The sequence below is a fragment of the Triturus cristatus genome, chromosome 10 (assembly GCF_964204655.1).
Source record: "Triturus cristatus chromosome 10, aTriCri1.1, whole genome shotgun sequence".
In the NCBI taxonomy this organism is placed as follows: Eukaryota; Metazoa; Chordata; class Amphibia; order Caudata; family Salamandridae; genus Triturus; species Triturus cristatus.
In genome coordinates, this window is record NC_140593.1 from 749,190,443 (window position 1) to 749,214,065 (window position 23,623).

The window sequence follows — 23,623 nt, forward strand, 5'->3', positions numbered from 1 at the left end:
ATCTTGTAACTCCTTTTCACTAGCCCCCCCTATTTCCTACCTTTACTAAACCCGCCTCCATCTTGCGAATCTTCTCCTCGACATCTGAGACCCTCTTGTAATATAATCTTCTTTTCCTAGCTGCGAAAGCTCCTAGTCTCCCTCGCAGAAAAGCCTTGTATGCATCCCAAACGATCTCAGTCTTAGCTGAACCGCGATTCCTTTCAAAAAATGATTTTGTCTCCTCCTTCAAAGCCTCCATTGCCTCTTGTTCTGAGAGTATCGTTCGATCCAACCTCCAGATTGAAGCTAATGTACTGTCCCCTATAGTCAATCGAAGAGAAATAGCTGAATGATCAGAAAGATGTACTCCAATATGCCCAACCTGGGCAAATGAATAAGCCAACCTAGTATATGGTCCCAAGGTACCCAGGGCATAGGTACACCAGGGGTCTCCCATGGGCTGCAGCGTGTATTATGTACGGCTGTCTGCACCCCCACAAGGAGCAAAAAACTTCCTATGATGAAGCATGACACCTTTAAAGGTGTGTGAGGGCAACTCTTCAAAATAGGATATTTCCCTCGCTTATGCCACATCAGTCCTATAATCTACCACATTTTCTATCCCCTTCAAAATCCACAGCCCAAATAGGCAGGCATTTCTTCTCCCCTAGGAACAGTTACCCTTTTGTGTTTTGCATTCGTGTTCTTGGGAGCATGGGTACTGTGTAGTGTAGTTCCTATTTCCCTTATAGGCTCTGCGCATTGGAATAATATACACTATAGTTGTGGCATAGGACTGAGGTCAGTATGCCTCTATCGAGTACATTAAACTTAATTACTTTGTGTGCCAGCTAACTCAGAGGTCACTAGAAACTTCTCGACTAAACAAGAAGGGAGTAGTTTCTGACAACCGCATAAACATGACAACTTTGTTTCCCTTATAATCGGAACGTGTCTCAGAATCGTGGAAACAATAGAAAACAGTTTCACTTAGTCAATCGTGCATGCTTAGTTTCTCCAGAGTTACACAGAAATAGATAGACAGGCAAACAGTCTTGTTTCTCGTGTAAGAGATAACAGCTGTTACAATCATTAGACAGTAAGCAAGATATAATACGCACAGCGTAAGCAGTAAGAAGTAATAATACTGCAATATCATTGTATTAGTTAACATATTTTTCGTGCCTGTTTTGTTCACATTTTTAAAGTAAAACATTTCTGGATTGGATGTATTGTACCCTGAAAAACATGGAAACTTCATTGCAAACGTTTTTGAGCTAGCCCTTGGTGGTGTAGGACAATGTTCCCATTGGTTATACTTAAATACATTTCTAGTTGTTGCAGATTTATGCAAGAAATGATGACCATAGTGGTTGTAACAAAATAGTTGTTCATAGTCTGTTGAACCCTCTAAGTATTCGTGGTTAGAGAATGCAGCAGACCTTTCTAGATGAGACATCATGTTATTAACAGTCTCAAAGTCCCAATCATCAGAATAGGTACTAGAGGTAATAAAGTCACTTAATGATATCTTAAATAAGTGTGGAATCTTCAAAAGTTCCGGCGGGCCGAATATATCATAATCCGTTTTGTCCCAAACTATACCATCCTGTATAGGAACGGCTGTGATGTTCACTGCTGAGAAGTCTCTTGCTTCACGATGGGATGATTTGTGTTGTTTCAAAAGTAAGTTCACAATTTTACTTTCTGTGTCCAGGTGAATATATCTTCCATTTATCAGCATGCTCAGAGTCATCACTAAAGCTAGCCAAAGCAGAAAGAAAAATATTCCAGAAATAATCCATAGTTCAATCCATGGTGAAACCAGATAAGTCTTTTTCATGTGACGAAAGAAGTCTTGTGCTTGCTCTTTAAAAGTTATTTTGGCTGGCGTTGTTTCTAGTTCGCATGGATCTTCAGAAAACGTATCAAAGTTAATGAAATAGCCAGAGGAAGTTTTGTCAAATGTTGAAATTGCATTAGGATTTGTTGAAATCGCTGGAACCTGTGGATCACTTGCTACGTTGGTGTAGACAGGTGTATCAGGGCGAACTGTTATTTGGGTTTCAAGAGGAATGAGTTCCATAGCATTGTTGCTTAGTCCTTCATCTCTTACTGCTGAATTCTCGATGGTTATGAGCATTCAGCCTGAACCTCTTGGAAAGTAGCTAGAGGAGTACGACTGCTACTTGGTCGGAATCCACATGGCCTACTGCTTAGTTTTGGCCACATTGTGTGGTTTGATGAGGTCAATGGACACAAATCTTTTATCCTTTTTACCAGCAAGGGGCGGCAGAAGTACTGTTCTTGTTCCGTGAATGGCTAGGACAGGTACTGGTTGTCTGTAAGAAGGCCCAGATTCCTTCTTGTCCGCGATCTTCTCTCTGACTAGATCCCCAAGCTTTGGGATCAAGACAGGCCTTGCTGGGACGGCTGGATTTTCACCTATGGTGGTTGGCTTCAGGAACATGTTGCTTTGTTTCGATCTTAGTTCATTTAAGTCCTGTAAAACAGCCAAACGATATTTGATATCAAATGGTTTATTTTCCACCACTGTGCCTTTACATTCGAGATCAGGAACCCACATTCTTGTCCCAAATAGGACCTCATATGGAGTGACCCCCCACCAGAGAACTTCTTGGCAAATAGTTTAATGAGCGTTGGACCCCATAAAGATGTTTGACCCACCCATCACCCGAACCTAATACCCTAGCTGTTATAGACTGCTTTATGTCCCGGTTTTTCCTTTCCACAACCAAATTTCCCTCAGGATGGAATGGAGAGGAGTACCGCAACGCAACGCCCAAACTGGCCATGACTTCTTTATAAGCCTGAGAGCTAAACACAGGGCCCTGGTCAGAATGTAGTGTGCCTATTCAAATCAAGTATAGCTTTATTTCGATAAAAATATCATAAAAGCATCACGTTTCTACAGTATTACAAGAGGGGTTTGAAGAAATACAATTTGTTACATTAAAATTGTTGAACAGTGGCAATACAATATGATCAAACAGTTAAAAGGGTTAAAACATAAAGCTGATTCCTGCTTATAACAATTTAATTGTAGAGAGTGCAAATTAGAGCAATGAAATATGGTTAAAAAGGGGTATATGGTATTCCCTGCGTGGGACAGGGTATAACATTGCAACTACGATTATCCTGTATATATGCTAGTGGGTGTTCTGAATCAATTTTGGGTCGCCCTGGGTATAGCCCTGCGCCTGATTAGCCAGGCTTGGCCCAGAAACTTTGCAACTCCGCAACTTCGCAAACATAGGTAGTTCTTGGATCAGTTCTCAATATACGTAAGGCAACTCAATGGTCGAGAGTGCCAAATTGTTTGCAGATTGGTGTAAGCCAACAGGACCTAGCACTTTCGTAAGCAGGGCAAACGAACATGAGGTGTGCAATGCTTTCCTTTGGAGCACCGCAGGATGGGCATTCTACTATAGTCTGATGGGAGGGACGCCACTTTGCAGTAAATTCATGAACTGGGAGTTAACAAAAATCTAGATTGAGAGTATATAGTGCCCTGTCCCTAGGGATCTGGATTATATCCAGGTACGGTTCGAAGCCTCTAGATTGTTTGTGTTGGAAGAAGTCTTCCGTGAGCCTTTCTGCATTTGGGGTGCTGAGGTCTCTAGCATCTATCCATTCCCAATAGATGCGTTTGAGTTCCGCTTTGCTCGGTGGACTTTGAGTGTCCCATAAATCTATCAGACCAAGAGTTTTCATTAATGCCTTGACATTTACGATCCATTTTATCCTCTTGCAGGTGTCTAGCTCCATTACTTCTTCAAAAGCCTCCGCATAATTAACAAGTTCGGACTGCTCCTTAGGCGTGCCCTGTAGTACAGTGGGCAAAGTTTGGCCAGGTCTTTGATATGGCGCCTGCCTAGATCATATATCAAGGGAGTTAAGGGGGTGCCATGTAGTAGCACAATCAGGTTCCTAAAGAATTTGTGTTCTGATCTACTAAGCTCGTCGAGATTGTCGAAAACCCACAACTCGGCTCCGTAAAGTGCTGAGCTAACTGCATTGGCTCCACACAACCCCACACGACAAATTCTACGTAACCTCACGGCACTTCGGAGCAAACTCAGGGCTATCTATAATATTAGGGCGGAATTTACAATCCTCAAGTTGCGACATATGTCCTACATCCAGGGTAATAAAATTGGTAAACATCTTGCCAGACAATTGAGAGATAAGCGGGAGAGAGAATATATAGGTGGCATTAAGGGACCAACGGGGGACGTTACATATAATGACGAGGGGAAAGCTGACCTTTTTGGTACTTTCTATAAAAATCTTTATACGGGGGATTCTTTAGATCCAATCGCTCAACGAGACTATCTACGGACCCTACCCATACCCCAGGTATCGGACGAGTGGAATGCCGTTCTCATGGCTCCTATCACAGAAGCTGAAGTAGTTGCCGCCATTAAAGCCCTGAAGCTCCACAAGTCTCCCGGGCCGGATGGTTATACTGCACTCTTTTATAAAACATTTGCCCCAGATATTACTTCCCATCTTGTTCGCCTTTTTAACACCATGGCGGAAAACGGTATCACCACCAGCTTTATGGCCGAGGCCGTGATTTCGGTGATACCCAAACCGGGTATGCCAGTGGTGGACAAGGATGTTCATGGCTTCATGGGGTGGGTCGGCGGATTGGGTTCCTGAGAGGCGGGAGGGTATATGGCTGAACAGTAGTGCTTACTTTCTGTCATGATGCCGATTGTTATTGGTACTTTGAATGTTAAGGGGCTCAATTCCCCCCAAAAGCGCCACAGGGTGTGGAAATATATTGTGGATCATCATCTTGACATTGTGGCATTACAGGAGACCCGCCTTACCAGAGCTGAGGATACGCGCCTTAAACACAAACATTTTCCACTAATATACAGGTCCTCAGCCCATTCGAAACATAGAGGGGTGGCTATCCTATTTCGCTCCCCCACCCAATTAGTCATACATTTTCACAAACCCATGTGTTAAAAAGCCGCCACCAAAACCCACCCGCACCCACCCCTCAACCCCTAAACAAAAGAGAACAAAGGTAACTGGATAAACCGTACATACATTACTGACGATCCTTCCGCAGGGGCGGAAAGGCCCCGCAGGACCCAGGGGGGAACAACAGGTCCGAGGACCCCGTCCACGCCCGCCCCAGTGCGAAAAACTGTATCGAGAGCATATTTGTGCGATTAACTGAAAAGCTCCAAGAGAGTACCTCATTACAAGGCAGTGTCTCAGTAAGCGCCGCATTGAAAGCGCTGTAGATATGAAGAACATCGAAGACAACCTAGTGAAAGCCATATCATACCGTAAGACATTGGTAACCTGTCTTGTCGGTGATGATAGACTGTTAGGAAAGAGGCAACAACAGGGGCCTTACTGCAGAAAGGCCATAAAGTCCATGATCCCCCCACCGCAAGCATAGGACCAAAGCTGAGGCGAAGGAGTACTGCAGAGGGGCGTAAGCATGAGGCTAGAGTGGTAGTTCAGGTCAGTGCCAGACTCCAACGGGTGTCCCCAGGTGCCACTAGAGACGTCGAAGAAATTGATCGATACATGGAGGTTCAAAAAAGCGCAATCCGGAGTGCAGAATGTTAGTGATTATCGTCGCCCCTTGTGGGGTCCAGCAGTCCATACAGAAGCCCTTGTAGAGCTTCGGGAGGATTCTCCATTCTTACCATGCAGGGGAGTGTCCTTATCGGTGGGGAGACCCAGCAGCAACATACCTTCCTGCAGATGGGTAATATGACGCTGTTTGTTTTGGTATTCAAAGGAGAGCCCAAACAGGTAGGTCCATCGATACCGGATTTTGTCATCCCTCAGTTTACTGGTGACGGGCCTGAGCAGTTGCCGGCGGGCAAGTGTAGGCGGCGAGACATCTTGGAAGATGGTGCAAGAGTGGCCCTAAAATGAGACGGAGTCTTTTGTCCTAGCGGCCTGGAGAACCGCTGCCTTGACCTTGAAGGAATTAAACTTTGCTAGGACGTCGCGTGGCCGCTTCTTCTCGCCGTGTTGTAGCGCTCCCACGCGATGTACTCTGTCCAGCTTCATTTTAAGAGTCTGTGGGGCTAAGATCTCCGAGAACAGACCCACCATGAAGGCCTCCAGGTCCGGTCCCTCCGCGCCCTCCTCCAGGTCTCTTATGCATAGATTCTCTCTCCGGGGCCTGTTTTCGAGATCCTCAGCCCTGAGTTGCGCCTGTTGTAGCTGCTCCTGGAGTGTACGAACATCCTCCCTGAGCTTGGTAGAGAGTTGTTCCTGTTCCTGGTGTTGCGTTTCAAGGTCCAGGATCCTGGAGCCCACGGAGTCAACATCTTGCTGCAGGGAGGACAGGCGATCTGTCAGATCTGAGCGCAGTTGCTCAATAGAAGACTTGATATCCTGACTGATGTCACTGCGCAATTCAGATTTAAAGTCTTTAAACATGGCCAAGAGATCAGTTTTTGTGAGTGTAATTGCTGCCACACCTGCTTCGCCCCGAAGTGTTGAACGTTTTTCTGCAACAGCGAAGAAATTCGAGAGTTTATTCGGTGGGTTGCCCTTTGATTTCTTAGGCGGCATAAGGCTGAGTGCCACAATGCAGCGTAGACAACTCAGAAAGAGCGTGAGAGGTTTGGCATCTAGGGAGCGCCATGAGGTGGCGGCAGCAGCCTTAGATTAAGCATTGGGGAAGAGTTGTATTTCAAAGGCAATACAGGGTTCTCCACTTGAGGCTAGATCCCCAATCATCCAGTGGCAAGAGAGGGGAGCCGCTGTTACAAAAGTCACAAAACCAGGTGCGTTCTAATGGTCGGGCGCCTATAGGGAACCCAGAGAGTCCGGCAGTCCATCTGGAGCAGTAGCGGGCGCGGATGGGTCCAATGGATGCAACGAGTGGCCCATTCACAACCTCAGGCCGCGCGTTGAAAAGGCCCTTTCCTGGCAAAGGGAGCGAGCACCAGTCTCCACACGGCTGAAGCACATAGAAGAAATCAGGCATACAAGACCCCAGTAAGCTCCCGGCGATGGTACAGGGCATGAAGGGCCAAGCGCAGTATACAGTGGCTCAGATCCGCCCTCTGACAAGGAAAGCTCCAGTTGCAGCAATCTTTAAGTGCGGAGAGCGCGGAGGGCCGCCATTTGATGATAGGCAACCGCCATCTTGGGTCAGGCAAAGGCGGAGGTCGCTGCACTTGGCTGCCGCTGGAGAAGCGCTACCCGCATCATAAATGCCCCACAAGTAAGTTACCTTGGGGATAGCAGCGGTCCTCTCTGGACGTTCCCCGCCACTCAAAGCTGGACGATTGGGGGAGAAGCCGTCAGATCACGGACTCCGTGCCGCCATGTTCTGTGCGGCACGGTCGTCCTCCGTAGCAGCGGTGGCGAGAAAAGGAGCTCTTCCCAGCAATCCGGCCAGTCAAACTATCTCCGCAGGTGCCTCATACTTCCCCACGTTGGAGGCTTTCGGTTTCAGCGCTCCAGGGTGCCTGTAGTCGCACTGCGCCGCACTGATAGTGCGCATGGACCGGGAGCCGAGACGGATTGAGTCCGATCGGCCATCTTGCACGGCCACGCCGGCCACGCTTTTTATTTCCATGATCTCTTCGGTACATAAACCGTTGGAAATGCCGAATAAAGCTTCTCCCCGAGGTACCAAGACCGCCCCTGCTTCAGACAACGTTCTACTTTAAATATAGTAAGTGTCATGCGGCAACGTTGGAATAATGTTTTAGCCTGCCTCGAAATATTTTTTATTCCGCATAGAGTGTTCTTAACGCATTTCTTATTTTCTTACTTGTAGAGGCATATTATAGCCCACGCCATGTCGCCATATTCACATTCAGTAAGTAGTTCAACCTATCTAACGCTACTTTGTCTTTTCACGTAATGCAAGATCTGATCAGATAAATAAAACCGCGAAGCACTTTTTAACCACAACAGGATGTCTTTCAAATATTAAAAGACTCAAATAAATATGTCTTTTTCTTTTGTCAAAGGGCATACAAATAGCCTGTGTTACTATCATTTGGAGAAGATGCAAATGATTTCCCATTAACTACTGGATAGCAAGGGGGTGAACCAGACTAATTTAACACTAACAGTTATTTTACCATCTTCCTCTATATATTTTTCCCGTACTTTGCCATATTCCAATATACATTTATTTGGAATTGGACACCTCTCATGTGATAAATGGAGAATTGTTTTGTCATCAGGCTTCCCATATTCGAGGGATATTTTAGGACTCTGGAATGTTTTATTCTCAGCTCTTCTTGAGACTTTTTCTCTTCTTGAACTATTATGAATCTAGAATTATGTCTTCCTTCTTCCTGACATAGTTTCCCATATTCTCGGGGACGTGTTTGAGTTCGAAATAGGACCCAGACAGAGGTAGGGATAGCATCACCAGGGATTACCTTTGGATAGATTTAATACCATGTCTAAACATATTCTCCTCTCGTTTGTAATAGAAGACCAACCTATCAAGGACACACAGACATGAAAAATATCCAACCCCTGATTGGATAAAACATAATTGAACTGGAACCAAATAATCTTAGGTAGCAACCATTCCTGGATGATCTATCTTAACCCAGAAATCAAACATTATATAAGCAACGACGTTCATTTATGATCCAATATGTTTCCACAGGGTCGCTACTGAACATCCTTGCTATTTTTACTCATTTCATTTAAAGAGAGAATTGACATATCAATGAATAAGGTAAACTTAACAAAACTCTTTGAACTCAACTCTATGGTCCTAACCTCACAATGGGAAATGCCTTCTTTCAGTTCACTTTATTCACTTCTTTCTGTTGGTGATAATTGGTTTGTTTTGGTTACTATATTCTTTGAAGTCTTTCGTGTTTTCGCACATGTGATATTGGTGACTACAATCGTTATATACCATCTCTATTAGGATGTATTTAAAATATATCATGCATTGTCAAAGGAATATCACTGCACTAGTTTCTCTGTTTTGTAAAAATCACTTTCGAGAAGAATTTCACACATTATCTGACCTAATACTGTATAGATTGTTAGTGATCACCATCTATACTATTTTAATTGCAGCCTTGAAATAGTTACCAAAAGTAACGAAACACGTGTCGGCTGCTCCACACTGCCATCACTTGGAAGGCTCTAGAAATAGGACCTTTGTTTGGCGACTGTACATTCTACCTTTGTTCAAAAACAATGTTATAAGCATATAATATCTTCATGCTTTTTCAGTCACTTGCCAATGTGTTGTTATGACGATTTCGAGATTAAAAATACAGAGTTACATATGACTTATGTTTACCTGACGTATTTTTCCTGTGAGCACACATATATAAATATAGGAAGAATTGGGTTTTTATATGTGGCCATATCTTTGCAGATAACTTTAGAAACTGTATATCTAAACTATTAGAGTGCCGAGGTGCAATACTTTGATAAAAGAATACAATAACGAGTTTCATTTGAATACTCGTTAACCGAACATCCTTGGTAGTGGGATGTTCCTGTCTTTGTTAGCTTGAGGGGCACCGTAATCTATAAGAACTAAAATCAAGAAACGTACCACTGGCGGATTGATGTGCTACTGTTTAGGCGACCACTACCTTGTTGCGATATTGTAAAGCTTGAATCCAGTGGCACAGTAAGCCCAGGACCCACGTCTGGGCATACCAGGCGTACTTTGGTGAGAAAGCAAAAGACATACAAATGATGGACGGAATGCAGAGCAAATCAAACATTCACCCCCAGTCAATAGATTTGGGTTAAATCCATTGTTCTTTTGCTCACCGTGCCACCCCAGTTTAGACCCATCCATATGCAAATCAGTCTGTATTCACTTATCATGGTGACCAGTGGATTCCTGAGTTATGATTCCCTTCCTTCAGTGTTTCCAAGTAGCAGGGTGTGTCCTTATGTCTGTGGACCATAAATGAGCTATCCCATCTGCCCCCTTTCCTGCTATGCGGGTTGGCTGTTTCAGCACAGGGATTACTCTGCTGTTAGCGACTTCTTCTGGTGCGCTCTAACACACGTGTCTGGTGAGACCTCTAGCTGTTGCGAGGCCTTTATTATTTTGGATAAGACTCTGGGTCATGGAAGAACTTAGCTCCTACAAGCAAGGATTGAGGGAGCTCCTGGAACTCGCTGGCCAGCTCACTTTCTCATGGTTCCGCCATGTGCGGTCCTGGTTTAGTAAGCTGGGCCTAAGTACTTTCTGGAATTACCCTAGCTCGCTAACACCAAGCTCTAAGAACGAGTTGAAATGCGGTTATTCCAAAAATTCACTAAAATACTGCGCATCTCACCCCTAGAATGGGAAGACTCTGCTCACAATTTTTATCATTTAAACTATTGCCAAGCTTCGAGCCTCATTTGGATGTTATACAACCCCAATTAACAAAGGTATTTTTTATGAAATTCTGTTTTGAGATTTTCCAGATTAATTCGATCATGGCCAAATGGTCCTCTGACCCAGTAGCAGAGGAGAAACTGATTGCACGTTATGCTCTTTAAATTCTGAAGAAAATATTGCACATGCTCTATTCTTGTGCCCGACATATGCCCTTATGAGAATGAAATGGCTCAAACCAATAGGATTAAGCTTGAGGATTACAAAATATCTAGAGGATTTAAGAATCCTAAAACAGATACATCACAGATTATAGTATTTGGTGTCAGTAGATAGCTATTGACTTTGAGTCATGTACATAGGCAGAAAGATAGTATAATTAGTGTTTTTATTCTATTTTTCATTCATTGCAGAATCATAATGGTTTTTAGTAACCATAGAATAAATATTTGAATTTGAGTAAAGCAACAACAACAAAACTCTGTCATCAATGATGGGGATTTTGGCTCTGCTTTGTTGTTCCCATGATTGTTGCTACTCACCATGCCTTTCTGGTAATGCTAGTTTGTATGTTAAATATTCACCTGATGGCCGGAGGGCAGCTTGATGTGGTGATGCAGTTTGTTTTCTTGACTTGCACCCTCCCAGCTTTGCCGACCTTCATCTTTGGTGATATCTGACTCCCGCAGGTCCTGTTGAAGCCTGTATTGTATTCCTTACTGAAAATGGATGAGGTGGTAGCCTTGCTCCATTGGCACTTGCAGGGTTTGAGCCTTAAAGATGGTAGTTTTGTTTCCTAGTATGGTATTGTTGTGTCCTGGGTGTAAATTAGGTTCTGCCTGATAGCTGGTAACCTGGATCTGGAGGTATTTGTTCCCCTGAGTGACTGTATTTACTCTTCGGTTACAGTTGCTGTCTTGGTGTTACTTGTCTCAGGTCTTTGTGTCATAGAGCAAACTCAGTCTCCCGGTGGAGCGATTGCAGAGTATTTCACCTGTTCTCTGGCCCAATTTATCTTCACTAACCTTCAGATCTGCCTCCATGGGGTACTGTATTGGTATTGATTCATAAAGTTGGGAGTTTGACGGTAGAAGTATCCATCGCAAGAAAACTCTACTTACCTTCCATAACAATAATTCTAGGGGATGCACTACCTACCTGCAGATTCCTCATCACTGCAGACTGCCTGTGGGTGTCGTTGCTATGTAGTTTATTGTTTTTTTGGATGATTTTCTGCGCTGCATTGTCGGTTCTTTTGTTGGACCCATCTTTGCCTCTAACGGAATGGAAAAAAGAAAGGGCGCTGATGATAGAGCGCTGAGTGGAGCCTTCAGTGACTCTGTGTTGGCACTTCCAGGGAGGAGACAGTTGAGATGGAGCCATGGTGCCAACTGCTGGCACACAAGTGCTATTTCAGGTTTCCAGATCCAGTCTGGCTCCTGGGAGAATTCATGAGGTGACAAATCTGCAGGTAGATAGAGTATCCATCAGAAAGATTGTTACTTACGGAAAGCAACGTTTTCTTCTTGGTACATAAAGTGATGGGCAGTACAGTCCTACTAATGTTTTTTGCTGTTCTGTAATAATCTGTAGTTAATGAAGCCATAAATGTTCCAAAGTGTTAAACTCATGCAATTCTTTGGTCCAGGAGATGGTAGTGCCTGCTCCACTCCTTGGCTATCTATAGGTGACAAGTGGACGTTTCTTTTAATTATGTTTATTCAATTTTTCAGTGAATGCCAACTATCTCACTCAGGACCTTTTTTAGCACAATTTGACAGTTTTGTAATGTGTAGCTAGGTCACCATTTCATGGGTTTATTATATGTAGATTTGCTTTGCCAATTGTTTGGTGTTTAAGTATGTTTCTTTGTTGGGCGGGTTTTTGGGTGACAAAGCTTGCTCCTTGTCATTTTTTTGCATACGTTGTGTTCATGGTATAATTTTGGTGACTAAATTATGTTATGCAAGGGGGTTTTTGGTAGAACTATTTGTCTTTATGTAAATTTTGGTTAGATAGACGTGTGTTTCATTTATGTTGCTTCAATTGAAGTATGATGGATGTCCTCCTGATTTTGCACTTATTTTTTCTGCAGGTCTTTCCATTGTCATAGGAGACCTCCTGCGCCAGATCCCGCTCGCTGTGCTTTTTGGTATCTTCCTGTATATGGGCATCACATCCCTTAATGGCATACAGTTTTATGAGCGACTGAAGCTTCTCCTGATGCCCCCTAAACACCACCCTGATGCCCCGTATGTTAAAAAGGTGAGATGCCAATCATGGTGTAAGTGGTGCGTCATTTCAGCAGATAAGCAAAGCTCTAGGACCATTGTGAGAAATTAGGTTCTTAATTGAGGGCGGTAAAATCCCTTCTCGAGCAACAACCACAATCCTTGTCAGGATAAAACACAAAAGTCACTAAATCGACTTGTGTTTAACACAGTGCCTCTAAGTTATGCCTGACTTCTCTTGTGCCAAGTTACCAGATGGTTAAACATTTATGCAACATACAATCAGTAATAAAGTGAAAACAAAAAACAAGAACAATCCCAAACCAAATTAGAAAAATAGAGTAAAATGTAATAAATAATTTGATATCAAAATGAAAAATAATCAGTAGAACTGGAGTTATGCAATTTTAAAGGGAAATAAAATTAAAATAGCCCCAAGATGCAGAAAGCGCTAACTATGAGACCAAGTCACAAGCTCAGTTGGAGTCCTGGCCGAATACAGGCGCTAGGTCTGCAGATGTTACCTTCTTAAAGTCTAATGCGCACAGTTCAGAACTTTAGGTTTTCACAGGAGGAGCTTAACTTATGCCAGCCAAAGATCCAGATCCTGGGAGGCACCTCTTGAGGATATGGAACTCACTCCAAAAGAGGTTAGAAGGGTTCAGGCAGGTCTAGGTAGGTCCAGGCAGGGCTAGTTGCAGGTCCAGGCAGGGCCTTTTGCAGCAAGTCATCTGGGCAGTTGCAGGGAGACCTCTGGAGCTTGTTGTGTCCCTGTAGTTCAGAACATAAGGTCCGCCATCTGACCCTTGGAGTCTCTCTAGTAGTCCTTCGTTTAAGGAGATGGCTCTCTTTCCTTCAAATAGCAAGACAGACCTCAAGCATCTGGGAAGTCCTCTGAAGAACAAGGCAGGCCTCAAGCATCAGGGCAGTACTGTGGTAGCAGGAGGGCAACCTTGAGAAACAAGGCAGACCTCAAGCAGCAGGGCAGGCCTCTAAGAAACAATACAGTCCTCGCAGCAGTGCAGTCCTCGGGATTACAAGGCATCCCTGTAGTCTTTCTCAGGTCCAGGAGTTTACTGACAAGTTGGTGTGATTGTCCACTGTTTATACCTGGTGTCAGCTTTGAAGTGGAAGAAACTTCTGGAGTTTCCCCCTCACAGTTTGGTCTAATATGTCCTTTCTCCCCACCCAGGATCCAAGGTGTCTGGGGTGAGAGTAGCCTGGTGTCATGTTCTTTGTGAGTGTGCTGATGCAGCTCCTTTAAAAATTTAAGTGGGGCACGGAACAACTCTGCCCTCCATGACCCCCCAAGCTACACCTAGGGCTATTGTTCACTGTCTGGGCCCAGTATGTACCCCTGATGGGGGATCAATTAAAAGACCCAGGCAGCTGCAATGCCTCAGGAAGTTTTGGGCAGGAAAATGCCAACTTTTTTTAAGTGGCATTTTCAAAATTGTAATCTAGAATTTTCCTTTATCATTCAAGAGGATTTTAAATTACTATTCATTTGAGCCGAAACAGGACAGTTCAACCTGCTCTCAATCAAAATTTAACACTAATAAATGTTATAAGTTAACTCAAAGTTGACCTATGAGAAAGGTAGTCCTCACGGTAGTGAAAAACAAATTTAGGAGTTTTCCGCTGCCAGGACATGTAAACTTAAAAGTACATGTCCAATTTGTTGAGTACAGTGTACCCTGCCATATGGGCCTTTTAGGGCCAACCCTAAGGGGGACCTATGTGTATTAAAAAGGAAGGTTTCGGCCTGGCAAAAGGTTTATTTTGCCTTGTGAGATTGGCTGTTAAAAACTGCACACGGGCTGCAATGGCAGACCTGAGACCGGTTTCAAAAAGGCTGTTTGAGTGGGTGGCACAACAAGTGCGCAGGCCCACTATTACAGGGTTCTCCAACCTTTTGTTTAGTAAGATCTACTTATGTTTAATGAAAGTTATCTCGGGCTACTTATATTATTAGTATTTTTGTGTTATAATAGTCACCACATCAACTCCATAGTCACCACATCAACTCCATCACATCCTCCTGCTTCCACACCCTCCTCCTCCTACGCAAGACCTTCAAATGGATCCCCCTCGAAAACAGAAAGACTGTCACACACGCCCTCATCACCAGCAGACTCGACTACGGCAACGCACTCTACGCCGGAATCAACAAAAACCTCACCTGCAAACTTCAAAACATCCAGAACGCCGCCACCAGACTAGTCCTCAACCTGCCACGACGCTGCCACATCACCCAGCACCTGCGCACAGTCCACTGGCTCCCCATCAAGGCAAGAATCACCTTCAAGATTCTCACCCATGCATACAAAGCCCTCCACAACACCTGACCAGCATACCTGAATAGCTGACTCACATTCCACGCACCCCAAAGGACCCTACGATCAGCCCAGTTCTCTTATGCCGTGGTCCCTTGCACCAGGAAGTCCAGATCGGGAGGCCGCTGTTTCTCCTTCCTCACGGCCAGAGCCTGGAACTCCCTCCCGCTCCACCTCAGACAGACGACCTCACTCCCCAGCTTCACAAGGGACCTGAAAACATGGTTCTTCGGTAGACCGCCTCCTTGATGGACAGCACCCTGCGCCTCCCAGCCCCCCAGCGCCTTGAGACCCTTACGGGTGAGTAGTCATGCTTAACAAACCCATGATTGATTGATTGATTGACCACATCAGACGAGATTACACTAGTGGCCACCCTTTGCAAGATTAGCACCAGTGATCACCTCAGTACATCAGTCAGGGTTGCTAGCAGTAACGTAAAAAAGGATTTCTCAATTTGAAATGCCTTTACATGGGTATAACGTAACAGTCCTACCTGCAACACCCTTGCCACCAAGGTAATAATATTAATAATACGTCTCCCCAACACCAACTGACTTATCACTTAAATATCAGCTTCAGATATATTCTGGATATTCAACTATTTTTTCTGCAAACATCAGCTTAGAAGTTCCAAAGATGCACACATTTTCACCTCGAGTGCACACTTTTTAATTTTGATATACATATATTAATTCAGGCAAGCAAACACTTTTAATTTAGTAGGCTGGTCTGCACATAGGAGAGTTACTTACACGTAGCTTGAGGGCTCACAAGCTCCTCATTGGAAATGTCTGCACTAGTAGCATTTAATTTACAGACCTTATGTACATGTAGTACCACTTTACTAGAGACTTAAAAGTAAATTAAATTTGCCAATTGAGTGTAAGTCAATTTTACTCCAGTATTGGAACTTTCATAGATTTACATGCTTGAACCATTCCCCGTCGTCGAGATGGGAGTCCCCCTTATCAATAAAAATAATGTCCTATTATACATAGGACCTAAGGCCCTAGGCCATAACATTTTCTAACATATCCTTGTCCTTTAGTAAAAAAAAGACCAAACTTAGTACCAGCCAATCAGTAGACACCACCCTGTAAAACCTTCCTGAGAGAAGCTCTTGTCCCTCAGATTTTCTACCGCAAGTCGTGCTAAGGAAGTCTCCACTGAGCTCTGCTCAGTTTTTCTTCTATTCTCTCTATTTAGGAGTATTGTTCCTGTCAGGTTTACAACCAACCTAGTAGATCTGTCCTGAGATGAATTTAACTGATGCCCACCATGTCAGAAACACTCAAAAAAGGTCTCTTCAGAGCCTGTGGCACCTGCAGGTAGAAAAGAACTGCATATTGATGATAAACACAAGGACTGTCTTTATTGCCTGTATCCTGAACACCAGCCTAAGGACTGCAAGGTATGTCGGATTTTTTCAACAAAGGGTTTGAAAGATCATGAAGGGAGTCTCCTTTTGTGGCTTCAGAGGCTTAAAGAAAGAGATACAGTGGTCTCAGATGAGTAGAGTGATGCTTCCTCAAAAGCTTCCACTAAAACGCCGCAAAAAAGACCTTTGGATGACCCTGCTGGTTCATCGGTGCAGCTTTCTGTAAAAGTGCCAAAAACGTCATCTTCTTTGTCTCAAAAGCAGTCTTTGTCTGCTAACAAAGTTTCTCACAATGAGAAGAAATCTTTCCCTTCAAAAAAGCCTGCTTCAGAACCTTCTACTCCACCTATGAAGCTGAAGCATACCTTAAAAAAGCCTACGTCAGCTCCACCGACAGGCAGCTCGTCGACGACACCTCTGTGGATGAACAAATCCTCTCCTTAGGTGATTCTGGGCTCATCGACGGTGTCTACAGTCTCCACCATCACTGTCTCTTCAGCGTCGATGTCTTCTTCAACGACAACATTGTCGTCAGGTCAGGGCCCTTTATTGTCGACGAAGCAGATTGTTTCTTCGAGGTCATCGTCCTCGTCGAAAGGTAAATTCAGACGACGGGCCGTCCGTCGTCAACACAACTCTTGTCGATCTCGTCGACGGAGACCCTGATTGCTTCGTCGACTACGTTGATGGGGCGATCCTATTCGACGGCGGAAGTGTCATCAGTGGTATTGATGACAGTATCCACTCTGTTACCGTCAACAAGGATCCCTGTCTCCGACGGTTCGTCATCGACGGAGCCGATTCCATTGACGGACCAGGAGAAACAGCCCTCTTCGACGAAAGAGATTCCGTCGACTATCCAAAGTTTGGCTGTCAAGCGACACCGTCGACACGAAAAGAAAAATTGCAAAAAGTTGCAAAAATTCAGCTTACACCATCTTTAACTTCACCTAGCCAGGTGCAAGCCCTTATGCCATCCCAGTTTCTGGAAGAGGATGATGAGGAAGAGGAGTCTGAGGAAGATAGTCTTTTAGGGGCAGCTTTAAGCCCATCTGACCTTCATGTTAAATATCAGAAAGATTCTGATGATGACGAGGATTATGGTCATCAGTATTACCATTCACAGCAACAGTATCAGCATCAGGAGGTAGTGTACTTCCAACAGGCTCCTCCTCCTCCCCTGCTTGCCCTTCCTCAGGCAAGGACTCGTTCTCCTCCTCCATAACTGGGGTCACCAATTGTCCAGCCCTCTCCTCAAGTGACTACTGTGCAGCAGTTATCGTCTTCAGAAGTGGAAATGGAAAAAGAAGAAGGAATTCCTACATTATTTCTACCCCGGCATCTCCTTCTCTCCCTCAAGAGAATTCACCTCTGGAAGATATTGGAGGGTTCCATAATCTTCTAGAAAGAGTGGCAAAATGCTTTGATTTACCAATGCCTGTACATCAACAGGACTGTTTTCTGTATGGTTTTAAAGAACATTACAAAAAGTCGGTAAGGTCGATGCCTATTATTGACTACATTTGGAAGGAAGGATTGAGAATAATGCAAACTCCAGCTACTGTCCCACCTGTGTTGCCAAAGCTGGACAAAAAAAATAAAGCTCCGGATGACGCTCTGGCCTGTTTAACAGGTCATCCAAAACCTTATTCAGTCATCTCGCAAGCAGCCCAGAGGCATTTTAAAAATCCTTCTGCTCCTCTGACAGCTCCCCCGATAAAGAAGGCAGAAGACTGGACAACATCGGGAAGCGTTTTTCATCTATGTCAGCCCTGACAGTACGTGCTTTGAATTCTCTGGCTTTACTGGGCCGTTATAATAGGCAAATGTGGTCGGACATGACTTCATTCCTACACAAACTTCCACCAGAGGACAGGGAGGATGCTAAGAAGATTCTTCTTGAAGGCGAGCGGTCCACCTCTGAAGTGATAGACTGCACTATGGATGTAGTGTATACTGGTTTCCGGCAGCTAGCTGGAGCGGCCGTCTTGAGGCATCAAGGTTGGCTGAAAGCCACTTCATTCAGACCTGAAGTGCAAACGAAGATTCTCAACCTGCCTTATATAACAGAGAGGAATTATTTGGCAGACGCATCGATGAAGCTCTACAAGCTATTATAAAGGACACAGATACAGCGAGGTCGCTAGGTACTTTACAGTACAAAAAACGCCTTCCCGTGGCTTCAGAGGAAAAGGTTACCAATCATACAGAGGAGACTACCAACAGTCTCGTTACTCGGCCTATTCTTCTTCCGCCCAACAATATAGGCCCCAGTTTACTCACCGCCAACCACCTGCGGCAGCTTACAACAAGGCTTCCTTTAGAGGAAAATCAGGAAGCCAGGGCAAGGAGATCGGTTGCCGCTAATGACCTCCCACATCTGTCGGCCTCTATCCCACCTATCCCATCTTCTGTGGGCGGCTAAATATCCCAGTATTTTCATCAGTGGCAAACCATAACATCGGACTGATGGGTCCTGAATCTAATCCAATTTGGACACTCTTTAGAATTTATAAAGATCCCTCCACCAACTCCTCCTCTGCCCGCTTTCAGAAGCACCTGCGTCTCTTACAGATGGAATTACGAACAGGTTGCAAAAAGGAGCAATCGAACGAGTTCCTCTCAGACAAAAAGGGAAAGGTTTCTACTCCCACTTCTTTTTGATCTGAAAAAAGATAAAGAAGTGGAGACCAATCTTGGACCTGAGCAACGTAAACAAATTCCTCAAAAAACAATTGTTCCGCATGATCTCTATTCAAGATTTGCTACACCTCCTCAACGGAAACGATTATATGGCGTCCCTGGACCTCCAGGATGCATACTTACATATACCCATATGCCAAAAACACAAAGCCTTTCTAAGATTCACAGTGACCGACAGTCACTATCAATTCTGCGTTCTACCATTCGGACTAAAGTCTGCTCCCCGCATCATCACGAAGTGTCTAGTACCAGTTGCAGCTTATCCAAGGCAACATCATAAAATGTTTCCTTATCTGGACAACTGGCTTCTCAAAGCCCCCACTTACGAAGCAGCAAGGACATCCACCAAAGCCTGTCTGCAGCTATTCAGGAATTTAGGCCTAACTTTGAATGTGGAGAAATCAATTCTGCAACCATTCCGTCGGCTGGTCTTTCTAGGAGCTATCTTCGGCACTCTGGTTTAGCTCATGCTTCAATTAAAGTGTATCTAGCTGCCATCTCTAGTTTCCGCAGATCAGCTAATGTTCCATCTAAGTGGTCCTATAGACTGGTCAAGCAATTTCTCAAAGGTCTGTTCCGGATGTTTACCCCAGTAAGGGCACCACCACACACATGGCAGCTGAACACGGTGCTAAGTCAACTAATGAAACATCCTTTTGTGCCTATCCACAAGACGGATATGACGTTCCTATCCTGGAAGGTGGCTCTCCTCCTAGCTCTCACTTACGCAAGAAGGGTTGGTGAACTGCAGGCCTTTACTACCCAAGAGCCTTTCTTACAATTCAAACTTGACATAGTTATTCTACGAACAAAACCCCAAGTTCATTCCCATAGGTTCTATGTATAATAGGACAGTATTTTCATTAATACCGGGGACTTCCATCTCGACAACGGGAAATGATTCAAGCATGTGAATCTATGAAAGATTCCAATACTGGAGAACTGCAGTTACAAGTAAGTAACTTGTTTCTTACCATGTTTTAAGGTGTGAACTCATGCACCTTAGCACTGTTAAAGTGCACAGAATCCTGAAAGCCAACAAAAATGGGCTCAAAAACAGAAGGGGTGACTGCAGAGAGGGCCAAGTCCAATACAAACCCCCTCCAGTCAAAAGAAAGGGTGGACTAATCAATACCACAGTGTGCTTCCCAGGTTAGACAATAGAGCATGTACAATAGGCCTCATCTGCAGCGGCACTTGTCAGTTCCATGTCCTTCTGAACTCAGTTGGATCCCTCTGTCAATACACTTTTGAGTCACTGGGCTGACCCATGGGGAACCCTTCTCCTCACCTGTGCACCCCATCTGTGAAACATGTAACCTTAACTTGGTTACAGATGTATCCCAGTAGGCAGACCGCCGTCACGGCCAACACAATTATGTGGCCCATTCTGCCCCTTGGATCAGATGTCTGTCCCCAACCCAAGGTAAATTCTGCCAATTTTGACAACAACCAGCAAAAGGTCTCTGCCAGCTGTCCGTGTCTAGTGCCAGGCCCCAGGCCTTCAATTGCCAGTCAGGGGGTCCAAGCAGGGGCCTTGGGCGGGCCTCTCTTGTAGCCTTGGGGCTACCAAGGTGTTCCTAACTGCTCTTGAGGGTTTTCTGACCTCTAAGGTTTCTCAGTTGGGGGCAACAGGCCTGGGTGTTAGGCATCCTATCACCACTCTCCCTTCCACCAGTCCAGTGGTGGTATTTTGAGACTGACTGTCCAGCTTAGGATCTGTATCCTAATCTAATCATCACCTAGATACGACTCAGTTTAGTTTCCACAGCGGCCACAGCACAAAAACAGCTCTAATCAAGGCCACTGAGGAGATCAGGCAGGCGCTCGATCAGGGTAGAGAGGCAGCCCTCATCCTGCTTGATCTCTCTGCTGCTTTTGATACGGTAAATCATGGATTGCCGTTTGAACGTCTGACAGAAATCAGTGTCACTGGTACGGCTTGGGACTTACTTAAATCTTTCCTTTCTTTTTTTTTCTTCCTTTTTTTGAAGTTTTATATAGCGCAAAATAGACCCGAGAAATCGGGTATCAGAGCGCTTTACATAGCACCAGTTTCGTTACACAAGGACACACGGATTTTTCTTAGGCACAGGAGGTTAAGTGATTTCCCCAGAATCACAGGATGTTGAGCGTCGTAGCCGAGACTCGAACCCGGTTCCCCAGCTTCGACGTTGACCGATCTAGCTGTAAGGCTACATCCTCTCCCCAACAGAGGACAGAGGACAATCAGTCCGGCTGGACCAGTTCGCCTCTTATCCTTTCTCTTTCCCATGCTGGGTCCCTCAGGAGTCCTCGCTCAGTCCTAATTACAACTTTGGCCAGTGTAATTACAAGTTTTGGCTTGGTCATCTCACTGGCCAAGGAGGATACAGGCTTAAACTACAGATTTTGCAATTGTATGCAGGCAGTCAGCACGTGGATGAGCAGGACCTGCCTGAAATTGAACCCAGGAAAAACTGAAGTGATACTCTTTGGTGCACAAACGTTCTCTAGAACCTGCCCAGCTGGCCAGCAGATGTAGGCCCTTCCACCAACTCCTGTCTCTAAGACCCAGAACTTGGGAGTTGTGATTGACAACAAACTAAACTACACACATCACGTCAGCACCCTGTCCTCTTCTGTTTTTTTCAGTCTGAGAATGCTAAGAAAAATCAGTTTATTCCTGTCCACCACCATATAACTCTCCTTGCATCATTAGTAATGACTAAATTAGACTGTTGTAATGATCTACTACTCACAGCACACCAGTATATGCTTAACAAACTTCCAAACACTGCAGAATGCTGCGGCAAGAATTCCCTAGGATTACTTTCAAAGCACTGTGTATGACCTATAAGGCACTCCATGGCTTAGGCCTGACTTTTTTCAATGAGTTTTAACTGGTACACCCCAGCAGAACCGTACATTTGGCCATGGCCAAACATATTGTTGTTCCCAGATTCAAACAAGCTATCTGCGGTGGCAGGAGTTTCTTTCTGGATACGTCAAAAACCTGGTATGCTTTACCACCCCACATCTAGAGTGCACCTAATCTCATGACCTTTAGGAAGCTCTTGAAGACCTGGCTTTTCAACACCTGCTAGATCTTCTCTCCATTTCCCTGCTACTCTTCTCCTGTATCAAAGTCACTGGCAAGACACTCTTGGGTAATGGTGCGCTTTAGAAAACTATTAACATAACAAATTTAGTATTTAGATGGCACCTCTGGACCCCAAACTTTAGATTTGATGGACCTAAGATGAAATCGAACAAAGAAGAGCTGTTGAGCTGAGAACAGACTACCTGTTGCAGAATTTTGGCACGAAACCCAGCCTGATGTCTCCAAGGACTCGGCCATCGTGGTGTGCTGTCTCATCCTGCTGCTCTGATACCTCCAGGAATCCCAGAGTACCCCAGCCCTCTGTCAATCACCAGAGACCTCCCTAGGACTAGAGGCACAACTCCACTGCTGCCCACAGTCACCAATCCTGCAGAGTCTGGTTTATCGACTTGCTGGGACTCTGTTACAGTACCCAAGAAAGAAGAGGTACACACACTCCAGAGGGTCAGATCTGTTTCCCCACCAAGTGAGAGGACACCAGGACCTTCCGGAGCTGTGCTGTAGCAATAACCAAGGTACCGGACCACCTGCAACCAACACCGAGACGTAGAGTAGAATCCGGACTCCAACTGCCCAGGAATCAAACACCCATCAAGGGACATCGAGACCCCTGACACCCACTTTGTGAGTGACCCATTTGTCTGGAAACCTTCCCTGCAAGCTGCTTGACCCTGACCACGAAGACCATCTTGATGCACAGAGCCTGGCTGACCTATCCGCTCTGCACCCAGCCCGCTTGGCCTGGGTACCGACGAACCAGCTGTGTTCCCATGGTCCTGAGCCCCTGCATCCTGATCCCTTGTTTGGGGTCCCCAGAACTTACTTGTAAGCCCCCTTGTGCAGCCTGTTTTGTGGTGGCTCCCTCTTTCGTAGTGCACCAGCTACCACGTACCTCAGCACCCTGCTCCTGTTCGAATCCGGTATGCTCGAGATGATCTGCTGGTAGAACATTGAACCTTGGCCTGCTGCTTCCCTAAACTCTGAAGGTGAACTCTTAGAACCAGCTGGACGATTTTACATGCATTTTTTAATTGTCTTCCATAGGTTATTGTGCGCAATTGCGCACAACTGAATTATTTTCCGAACTTTTTATATTCATAACTTGAAAAGTACTTACCTGTGAACAAAGTTCTTGGTCTTACAAAATTATATAAAAATCTGTGTTATTTTTGCATATTGGTCTTGGTTCTATTCTTGAGTGTGTGTCTTATTTATGGCCTCTGTGAGTACAACAAATGCTTAGCACTACTCTCTGATAATCCAGTCTGCTCGCCCACACTAACACAAATAGAGTGTTAGTATTATCTACATTTGCCACTGTATACCAATCTGGGTCTCCCTCGACTCTGCACAGTGCACTTCGTTTAGTACACTATATAGAGAGCCAGCTTCCTACATTGGTGGATCTGTCTCTCTGTCAATAAGTGATCACACTAATAAATCCCAAACTTGCCTTTAGCCATTTGTATTTTTCGATTGGTCTATTTTTCCAAACTTTTAAAATGAACTGTTAGGTCCTTTGTTAAGTCCCTG

General features: G+C 44.8%; 1 protein-coding gene across 11 annotated transcripts in view; it reads left to right on the plus strand.

The window, feature by feature from the left end:
* Positions 1–23,623, plus strand: part of LOC146789947 (anion exchange protein 2-like) — a 2,390,686-nt gene that overhangs the window by 2,284,053 nt on the left and 83,010 nt on the right. For all 11 annotated transcript variants that reach the window (XM_085628246.1, XM_085628245.1, XM_085628249.1 and 8 more), the window contains one exon: positions 12,432–12,601. In XM_085628246.1, the coding sequence (XP_085484372.1) occupies positions 12,432–12,601 (170 nt within the window). The remainder of the gene's footprint in view (positions 1–12,431; positions 12,602–23,623) is intronic.